This window comes from Abrus precatorius, unplaced genomic scaffold (assembly GCF_003935025.1).
Source record: "Abrus precatorius isolate BTA unplaced genomic scaffold, Abrus_2018 Scaffold10, whole genome shotgun sequence".
Taxonomy (NCBI): domain Eukaryota; kingdom Viridiplantae; phylum Streptophyta; class Magnoliopsida; order Fabales; family Fabaceae; genus Abrus; species Abrus precatorius.
In genome coordinates, this window is record NW_020874292.1 from 35,061,797 (window position 1) to 35,072,931 (window position 11,135).

Below are 11,135 nucleotides of genomic sequence, written 5' to 3' on the forward strand. Positions count from 1 at the left end.
CTCCGCCGCACGACCAAACTGCAAAATGAAGAGAGTCACTCCACTCCTCGATGGCCCACTCTCTACCACCGCCACCCTCTCTCCCTCTCCCCACCCACTTCACGCGCCGCTCCCTCCTCCTCCTCTCCACCACCACCACCACAACCACCCTCTCCCGTCCCTCCCTCGCCGCCGCACCACCCTCTCCCAACACTACCATCACCGACCGCGTCTTCATGGACTTCAGCCTCTGCCCTAACTCCTTCGTTCCCAACCCAAACCGCACCCTCGGCGACACCTTCTCCCCCCTCTGCTCCGATTCCACCTTATTGGGCCGCGTCGTATTGGGCCTCTACGGCAACCTCGTCCCCCTCACCGTCTCCAACTTTAAGTCCCTGTGTTTGGGCCTGGGGCCCATCTCTTACAAGAACACCCTCGTCCACAAGATATTTCCCGGCCAGTACTTTCTCGCCGGCCGCCAGGGCCGCCCCGACAAGGGCGAAGTCCGGCCACCGCACGATTTGCCCCGCAACACCGAAACCGTTGACGCTAAAGCCTTTGTTCTCACACATTCGAAACCCGGCGTCGTTTCGCTCTCACTCTCCGAAAACGATGACGACGACGACATCAAGCTTGACCCTGGCTACCGCAACGTTGAGTTCTTGATCACCACTGGACCCGGCCCTTGCCCCCAGCTCGATTATAGGAACATTGTCTTCGGAACTGTACTCGAAGGTCAAAGTCAATAACTATAATTGTTATCATCGACTTTTATAAAAAGAAATTAATGAATAATTTCTATTAAATAACTCTTGCATTGGATGTTATGATATTTTATGATTTTCAATGAAAACTATTTGTGTTTGTGTTTGGATTTTGAACGGTTATGGATCCATGTTTTTACTTCACTACTGGTTGTAGCTTTTGCATCGTGATTTTTAACATGTTGTCAAACATGCACTAAATAAAAGTTTATTATTATTGTTAACTCATAATATTGGAATTCTGAATTGAGCAAACGGGAAATTGAAAATAGGACAATTTCGTAAATCTTGATAATTATTTTATCTTTTGCATATATGGAATTGAATCGTGCTCAATGGCATCAAATGTGTTTGATCTTTGTTTCAATGGTTCATGTTATTAGTCAGTATTTGGGATATGATCGGAAGCGCCAACAGTCATGGGCAAATATTAGTTCCACACTCTGGAGATTCTGCATTTGTTGTCGCGCATTGTTGGTGTTCACATTTAAGTTTGAGATTCTGTATCTATCTCCACGATAAATGAGTTCAAGAAATCTGAGATTCTGTTTGCATTTGTCGTGACATTGTAATTTTGCTGAACTAAGGACGCGTTCGAGTAAATAGTTTAATTAGGCACTTATTTTTATTAGTTCAAATATTCTTAGCAGAAATTCTTCTAAATACTCGTAACTTGCAGTGTTTGGTTGTGTATAGTGTATAATAGTATAAGCTTGGTAACTAAACCTGGTGGTAAATGGCTAATTGAATGATTATGTCTTTATTTTAAGAAACTGACTCTACCAGTAAAAGGTAATTTTAGAGTTAATGTTTTTTGGACTTCTATTCAGTCATGTTGTGCACCAACCTTTTTATCCGATGACGCAAAGGAGTTGTTCAAATATTGAAATATTTGATATGGTTGGGGACTAAGTTGTGTGAATCATAATTTTATCTTTGTTACCGATGGCAATGCTTAGCTCCTAATTGAATCTAATTGCAGGGTTGGATGTCATCACAGCAATAGCTTCCATTCCAACATACCAACCATCCGAACGGATTCGCCAGTTTAATAATTTGGCCAAATTTTTTGGAGATGAAAGGGCTCAAAATGCTCGTAACATATGGAACAGGCCTCTAACAACTGTTTATATTAGTGACTGTGGGGAGCTGCAAGTTACAAAGCCTTCCCTCACGCCTTCTCTGCCATAATTTGTTTCCATGTATATATTATCCCAGAGGATTACATATAACTGGTGGATGTAAAATCATACTCAAATTCTTTGAAAGGTTTCAGTTTAATTCATTCATTCCAAAGCTGTGGGGTACGTAATCTATTCAGGCACTGAAGATAAACATTGGTATGGAATGGTAGAGTCACTTGTAAGTTGGAAATAAACATTCTTATTCTGCAAAAATCTGTTTCTATCTGCTGCAAATAATTTCAAAGATTTTAGACATTTCTATTTGTAGAAATGTCAAAGTGGCCTTGTTTGTTTTACATATGAAAAATTAATTTTCATGTGTTCTAATGAAAAATCATGTCAGATGAAACATTGAAATTTGTCATGTACGCATCTCATTTATATTCAATAGTTTGAGGGTTTGTTTGTTCATAAACTGGCCTGGAATCGATTTTGTTGAAAACTAAAAATATTCACTACCGTTCAACATGCTTCGTAACTCATGCTTGATATCCTTTTGACCGTTTATTCGCTAATCTCAGTTACAAGAATGAGGAAACTAACATGCTACAATTTTCTCAACTTTGAAACAAACTAATTTTACTCAACGTAAACCGAATGGCCATGTAGTTTCCCACGGTTTTATGCTACAATTACATTGTACTTGAGTAATGGCACATGATTACATAATCTTTTGCAAAGAAAAGGAGGACACAAGTTAAGGAGGACACAAGTTGAGGATGTTTCAATTATGTATCCTCTGCTTCTAACTCTTCTGCAGGAAATTCCTCATCTATGATTTTATTGTATGAGCTGGGCTTGTTTTTACCTCATTTCCCATGGATTCTTCCCTCAGTAAAGGTTGAAGATTTTGAAACCTTTGTGGAGAGGGTGCAATTACTCCATGACTGTCTCTTTGTGAAGGCTATCATACTCTTCTGGGGGAAAGCACAACAACAACCATGCTTTAAATTGTGCAACTCACAGCAGCAATATTTGTGGTATGGTCTCCGCTCTATCTCCATGTTTTGCATTGATATGCTTACTTCAAAGACACTCCTAAGCATCATCTGTGCTGCTCCTATGGTCATTCTCTTCTCACAATTTTGCACCCTCTTACAAATACAAAGGTTTGCTAATGAGTGCAAAAGTGAGGAACAGTGTGAATAATGCTTATTCACACTGAATGTTTAATTGAATGCTATTCAACAACAACTTGCCTGGTTTGATTTCTGAGTGCTTTTATATAGCGGGGGGGGGGGGGGGGGGAGAGAGAGACAGGGGGAGCAACAAAAGAGAGAAAATAGTGTTATTCTCCATTGGAAAGCCCGGGAAATTTTGGCTCTGAGGAAGTATAAGACAAAGAAGTAAAGGAATTGAGGATGTCTAGCGATTCTACCAATGTAACAGGAGAGTAAGTTATAATACACTTCGTTATGTTCGCCTTTTCATTTGTCTTGTTTCCGTTAATTTCAGATCCTCGGACGTAGACATCTCACAGCATACCATTCGTTGTTAGTTTTTTGTTTCCTGTTGAGTTGGGTAGTAAGCTATGACAGCATTAGCCAAATTTAACTGTTTTAAATCACAAATTATGGAGCAAAATAATAAAAGTTACTCTGTTTGGTGAGCCAGATTGATCTAGATAGCGTCCGCCGCATCTTGTTAAGTTTCTCAAATTGCACAACTCCCATTTATTTTGCAAATTCTCGGATTGTTACAACACACTCTTAATCAAGTCTTCCAAGTTTTCTTTATATAGTTACATGTAGGCCAAGAATGCATTAAGCTCTATTATTTGATATAAATCTATGTACCGACCGACCTCTTATTTGATTATCATATATATGGTCACCACAATTAAGTCTAAAGCTTTGCATTAGTGCAAATTGCACATATAACCCCAAAAGAAATCCTAAAACCTGAAGATACCAAAAACAAGTAGAAGACAAAGCTGTAGAAACCAGCAACTATATCTCACAAATTCTATGCTACGCCTGTATTTGGATGATTTAGTCTCTGAACCATTGAAGGGGCAACGGCTCTCAATCCCCTAATTCTATCTCCTTTCCTACCCCAAAACCAGCTTCTTTAAAATTCAAGACGTCACTGTAACCCTTATACTCATCTTCACCATCAAATGATTCATTCCAAAATAAAACTTGGGTAAAAAAAGTTGAATTTTTACTCTTATATCCGCCGCGAAAGGGACGATCTCAAGTGTTCAAAAATTTGATTTCGCAAAAAAGCAAATTTATAGACAAATGTCAAAGTTAGTGAGCCATTCGATTTGGATCTAAACTATACAGTATGTAGTTGTTACTATAATTGCTGGCAATCTTCATCCGATTTAGTAAAACCTAGTGAAAAGAAATAGAAGAAAAATATTATTTTTAAAGAGTATTTATTCGTAATTAAAATATAAAAAAATTGTACAAAAAAATGTAAAAAATTAACTTAATATGCACTTAATCTATGTAGTTTTTTTTTTTATTATTTTAATGTGTCAAATTACGTAAAGAAACAAAACAATGACTGAATGTGCCACATGTAGAACAAAATCTGCTGCATTGAAACAAATCTCACTTAAATTCTATGAAAAAGCATTCGATAATTTCAAGGATCTTTAAATTCAATATCATAAGTTGAGTAAGTGACCAAACACTGTGCGTTGCCCAATTAGCCAGCAATGAAGTTTCATGAAAATTTCGACCTGCAGAAAACATTTGCTTACCCAGATTCAACAAAAAGATGGTGCGGTCCTGCAGTTGATGAATTCATATTTTGAATCAATTTGAATTCTTACACAGTGTTCTCTTAATAATAATTTTAATTATTAAATTACTTAAAGGCCTTTTTACTTTTTATACTTTCAAAATTTCAATGTGTTGAATTTTTCTTTTAATATTTTATCTTAAGTATTAAAAGGATAATTATCATGAGATGTTACAAAAGAAACAAAATCTTTTATTTTTATATTCTATCGAAATTAAAGTTACAAGTTCTTACTTATGCAACAAATTAATATTCTCCGGTTGATATTAAATTAAATTTATACAAACCAAGAAATTTACTTTACATAAAATATAATAAATTATTAAAATCAATTCTATTCTTATTTAAATTCATTTGAAAATGATATTTAACATTACCTCAATCAAGATTGTCCTGTGAAAAAACTTGCGCAAAGAAAATTACTTCCCTAATTTTTAATTAACAGATATACTTTAAAAAATATTTAATTAAGTTTGTAAGCCCCTCATAATTTTTTTATTTGTAATATTTTAAAACAAGTCTTTCGAAATATATATTTTTTACCAAATAATTTAGTTTGTAATTTTTTTTCTCATTTTATCTTTCTAACTATTATAAAGAAAATTTATTTCATTTCTCTAAATATCACAATTTTTTCATTTAATCTTTATAAATATCATGAAATTTTAGTTAATTTTTCTTAAACGGGTGATTAAATGAAAAAATTGTAATATTTTGAGAGAATAAATGAAAAATCTTATAATAAAAAAAATTATAAATCTTGAAGAAAAAGAGGGAGTGAATTAATTTTATAGTTCAATGAAAAACAATTAAAATAAAACTTTTTAGGGTCATATAAACATAAATAACCACTAAGGATCTACTAGTAGAAAATGTTCTAACTTAACATGTATTTTCAAGTTTGAGTTCCAACAAATGCATTGTAACTTATGATTTCAAATTTAAATTTCAACCTTTAAAAAATACAAATAATTCATGTTTAGATCAAATTTTCAGTTTACGAAGAATAACGAAATAAAATTAGTTATGATACTCAAATTAAACTACCTTTAAAAATCACAAGTCAAATTATATTAAATACCTTAAATAAATACGCAAACCAAATTACTTTAAACAAAATATTCAAATCAAATAAAGAAACAAAAACAAAATATTGGGGTAAATAAAGAAAAAAACTTAATTAAATCCAAAAATGGCATCAGTAAAAAGACAGTAAAATAACAGAAAGCTTTATTTGGGGGTGGTTCTGAAAAGTTGAATGAACAGAGAAACAATTACGGAAGCATAAGCAGAAGAAGAAGAAGAAGAAGAATATAACGACACGTCAAAAAAGCAAGCATGAGGAGTGCGCAGCGGATCTTGAAAGTGACCCACAAGACACGCCTCTAACAGCGCTTGAAACAAACAACAAACAAAACAAACGCGCTTCTCTCTCATCTCTCTCTCTCTCAATACCCCTATTTAACACCCTTTCCAAACCCTTATATAAAACGCTCACCACTGTTCTGTCAAAGCCTAAAACCATTTGGTCACAAAGGGGTGAGTGGTTTGCACGTCACGCAAAGCCGACTACAGCTAAGAATTAAATCACCATAATTCTTGGCATGGCCACCGGCGCCGCCGCAGACGGCCTTTTCCGACCTATCTACGAGGCTTGCATTTCCGGCTACGACAACGGCGTCGAGCGCCGGCCCTACCACCGCAACTGTAGTTGTGCGCTACACAGCCAGTCCAAGAAGAAAACCTGCACTCACAGGTTGCCACGCTGTAACAATGTGTCATATCCTATGAGGAGGGCGTGGAGTGATGGAAGTTTGGTGTTGGCTGCAGCAGCTTCTGCTCATTCCTCTCCCTCTTCTTCTCCTGCTGGCGCCAGACCTCAACTCGAGGAAGAGGGACATAATAATAAATTAGGGGTTTTATTTGAGTTTTGAAGGAGTCTGCCTCTTTTTTTTGATAAAACTCTCTTCTTTTCTTTTGTTTCCTCTTACTCTTTTTTATTTTTATTATTATTATTTCATAAATTTTGAATAATTTGAGGTCTTGGTTAACTTCTTATTTTTGGGGCAATGTCAAATTGATTTGTTTAGATTAGAGGTTGTCATGGGCTTGTGTTGTTGAATTTGGGGGGCCATGCTTTTTGGTTCCTTATCTGAGTTAGACAACCTCGTTTCTTGTAACGATGCTAATTGGATTTTAATTGTTTTGATCTTTTTGTCTGTATATCTGTTAGTTCTATTTTTCTTAATTTTCTCTGAATTTCACGATCAAATTAACTCTGGAAATCGTGATTCCGGAAGGAATTGTGTGATATTTTCTTTTCTGGGTTCTTAAAGAGATTGCTATATTATTTGAATGATAAAAAATAATTAGAATATCGCAAGATGATCGGTCATGAGTCCTATGACCATGTGATGGGATGTGGCCAGCACCTTTGTTAAATGCAGCCAACTTTGATATGATTTTTAATGAAAAGCGGCACTGGGAGTTGGCAACGCCAGTTACAGCTAATTAATTAATCTTTCCAGAACTTACAGTGATGCTTTTCAGAAAAACAACTCAAAAAAGGTGCTTCTTTTTCTCGGATTGCTGTCCTTGAATGATTTGAAGAATCTTCACCTGTCACACTACAACATGAGCCACATGGGACGGTCACATTTCATGGGACGGTCACATTTGAACTTGATGGCATATGCTTCCAAATAAGAAGGATGGATATTTGCATGATTGCAACAATATATTATTATAATCTAGCAAATATCTATCCGGTGAGATATTATTAATGAACTAAGATCTACTTTTGGTTATCTAGCAGAAGATGACACAACGAACCAACATTCTCCAAACTGGAAATTGTAGCAACTAAATGACTAGTGGGAATGCCTAATCATGGTAAGGTAGAAAAATAATCGCACCCCTAAGTGGGAGTATGAACATTTAATGGGCCCAAAACTTAGAGACAGAAGAAGCAAAGGAGTCAGATAAAGTGCCATGATCTAGACGGAAAAAAGTGCCTTGATAAAAACATCAGCTAACTATGCTGAGGAAGAAACTGGTAGTAAATTAAGTTTGGATTGAGTCTTCTCGTAAATCACATGAAGATTAATTTCAATATTTTTTTTATGAAAAGGAGGTGTGAGCAAGGTACACAGCCAATTGGTTATCACATTAAATTGAAACTGGATCCTAAAGAGAAAGCTGGAAGTTAGTAAGTATATATGGTAACCATTGAATTTTGCAAGTAAGGGAGGCTAAAGAATAAAATTATTTATTTCTTGGATTTTCAAGCAACAAGGGAAGAATCAAGCAAGACACAAAAACCTTTAACACACTCTATCTTATCAAGACAACAAGTCCAATTACTGTCAGCAAAGGCAGTAACCATGAGAGATGAGTTAACAAGGAAAAGAAGTTCCTTAGCAGGAGAGGATTTGAAGTACTTGAGAATCCTCCGTGCAACCTAATAGTGAATCCTCTATAGAATGAGAGACAAATTGGCTTAATTACTACTATAAAAAGAAGCAAATGTTAGATAGTATAAGTGAGGTAAAGCAATCTGCCAATCAACCCGCGATAAGATGGATTTGAGAACTGCTTTCCCTCAACACTGTTATTTTATAAAAGGTTCTATAGGTTTTTTAACTGGTTTGGAAGCTATTAAACCAATATCTGCAGGCAACTCTAAGGTATATTTCCCTTTATTCAAGAGCAGGGCAGAAGATGATGTAGAGATCACAAGACCCAAAAATTATTGCAAAGACTTAAGATCTTTGATTTTAAATTGCTGAAGAAGGAAGGACTTGACACAGTGAACCTATTTTATATTGTTACCTACTAGCACAATGTCACCTGCCTAGACTAAAAGTGTTGTAAAGGATGAACCCAATTGCTTGATAAAAGGGGAATGATCATCATAAGATTAAGTTTAGTTTAAGGTAAAAAGTGCTAAAGATTCACCTTTTCAACCTATCAATTCCCAATGATAGTATAACATTGATAGTCATTTCCTTAAACCTCTAGCCAAGGATTATGCAAGATAGTTATTTCAAGAGAACATTAAGATCAAACAGACTAGTTAACCCAATAACTGATGGGAAACCTAAGAGTTTTAAATTGATTCTCTTAAAGCCTAGATCCATTTTATCCAATAGTTCAATTGGTTAAGAGTATTATGATTGCTAACTCTCTCAAAACTTAGATTTTATGCATATGACTTCATCCGTTCATGTACAAAATAAAGTATAACAAGATATACGTGGTTAATTTTAAAAAGTAAACAATCGCTAAAAAATCATAAAATAACTATAAAATTGTCATCCTAGGATTTGCCATAAGGGTTTATTTGTACATGATATAATTTAAACCAAAAAAATCACCTTAAATCGAAACATTATTTCAGCTAAAGAGTAAAGAAAAGAACAAATTTCCTAGAGCACTAGAAGAGAAAAACTAAGAAAAGATAAAAGAAATGTTTTAATGTTTCTCCCTTTATCTAGTGTGTTTTGTACGAACTAATCAAGCCTTCCATTTATAGTCTGACTTGGTTAGGGCTGTGAAAAGGGGTTAGAACATCGTGTATGACCAAGCAAGCTTGGCACAAGCATGCAAGCATAAACATGGTTGTGCCAACATTTGGCACAAATATGTGGCCAATCTTCACTTTAAGCTCCTGCATGTTGGACACATATTATGAGACAATGAGAGTTTTATCATAGGAAAACTTAAGATGGATAAACTAATATACTATCTCACAACAAATTTTATAATAAGTTCTTATAACAACAGAATTCTCTTTATCCCTATCTATTACATACATCATCTAATCAATTTTCTTCTTTTCATTGTCTATGTTTCTATTACAACATATCTCGTACCTTACTTGCAAAAAACCAAATGAGGGAAGCTTGAAAATTTTATGATAAATCACTCAAAACACTATACCCCAAATGCACCAAAATAATTAGTGTAAAAGAAACTTCAATCTAAAAGTGATTGAATTTTAATCTACTTTCATATGTTAAATATAAATCTCCATTCTTAAATAAGAGTATTTTTAGAAATTATAATAAATAAAAATATTTTTAAAAACTGTTCTCTTCCTTATTATATCATGTAGTTTTTTTGCATTAAATATTTATTATTTTAATTTTTAATATGAATTTAATTTTGATGCAATTTTCAATATAAATATTTTTACATTATTAACTAATAAGAATACATTAAGGTAAAATTTGTTTATACTGTTAGTGTATTTAAATTATTTTTTATAATTTATTTTTTAATATAAAATATGTTATTTTTTAATTTTATTTTATTTAATATAGGAAATGATTATTAATAATAATAATAGATATTTATTTTAAAATTTAAAAGTCAGCATATAGTATATTTTAAAAATTTAAAAATAAACTTTCTGTCGAATGAAACTCTCTAGTTTATTCAAATTCAATGTTCTAGCTAACTCTTTGCTCCCTCAGACCCCACTACCCCACAGGGTCCCCTATGAATCATTCTCTCTGACTCTCTCCTGAACGCTATTCCAAATCTCTCTAATTCTTTTTTTTATCCCTAATCCACAAATTCTCATATCTTTGGTTGAATTCCCTTATAGCTCCTTTAGAATTCAATCGTTGAAGTTGAGCCCTAATGGTTGCTGCAATTTCTGGTGACTCAGTCGCTGCTTTTATCATCTGTGGTGACTGGTGGTGAGTACTTCATTGATTCTTACTCTGTAGTTTACAATCGTATTCACCGTTTCTTTTATGTATCTAAAATTCTGAAAGCAATGTTTTAGCTCCAAATGTGTAATATTTTTGGGTCTCTACTCTTTGCCAATTATTCTTGATAGTTATTGTAGTTGTGTGTTGACAGTGTTGTGAAAGTAAGGCGCAACCTAGTGTTACTTAATGTCCTCTTGATGTTGTTTGTATATTCTCAGCATGCTTTATGCTATAACCTGTAAAAGCCTGCAAAATATATTTATTCGAGAAAATCATTTGCTGTTCATTGGTTTTGTGTAACTTATTGCTAGGTGGGAATGATGGACTGGATTGTGCTTACACCATTTTAAGTATAATTAAAATCACTTGTATATGAATTACTTGCTCTGTTCTGTATATTTTTCTTTTTTATGTGTTTCGTATTTTCACTTTTAGCTTGGTTTAAATCCAAGGATGGACCTGTGCGATTAATTTTGGATGGCAGGTCCATCAACACCTTGTTAGATCCCAATTTTATTAGTTAGTTCTAGTTAGACTGTGTTCAGTTTCCTTGCTTAGGAGTGAAGGGATGAAATTGTTAACTAATTTAATTTTTTTTGCCATCACATTTCTATTTTGTTGACATGACTAATAACACAAATTTCCTACTATCCTGTTTTTTAAAATTACTCTTTTGTATCAAAATATTTCACCCCCAACATGGCAAACTAATCCAAATGGATAAGTAAAGAAAA

General features: G+C 34.2%; 1 protein-coding gene across 2 annotated transcripts; it reads left to right on the plus strand.

Moving 5' to 3' along the window:
• On the plus strand, positions 1 to 2,289 carry LOC113852608 (peptidyl-prolyl cis-trans isomerase CYP28, chloroplastic). 2 transcript variants are annotated; one of them, XM_027482922.1, is made up of 3 exons: positions 10 to 477; positions 583 to 714; positions 1,726 to 2,088. In XM_027482922.1, exons 1-3 carry the CDS (start codon positions 51 to 53, stop codon positions 1,932 to 1,934), a joined length of 768 nt encoding a protein of 255 aa, XP_027338723.1. In that variant the 5' UTR covers positions 10 to 50; the 3' UTR covers positions 1,935 to 2,088. The 2 variants fall into 2 exon arrangements, with proteins under 2 accessions (XP_027338722.1, XP_027338723.1); XM_027482921.1 differs by having other exon boundaries at positions 1 to 714; positions 1,726 to 2,289.
• Positions 2,290 to 11,135: the final 8,846 nt, after the last annotated feature.

What these genes read in the sequence shown, in the direction of transcription:
- LOC113852608 (XM_027482921.1), top strand. Translation starts at nt 51, where the DNA reads ATGGCCCACTCTCTACCACCGCCACCCTCTCTCCCTCTCCCCACCCAC. An exon ending in CTTCGGAACTGTACTCGAAG is followed by an intron (nt 715 to 1,725) that starts GTCAAAGTCAAT and finishes ATCTAATTGCAG; the next exon opens with GGTTGGATGTCATCACAGCA.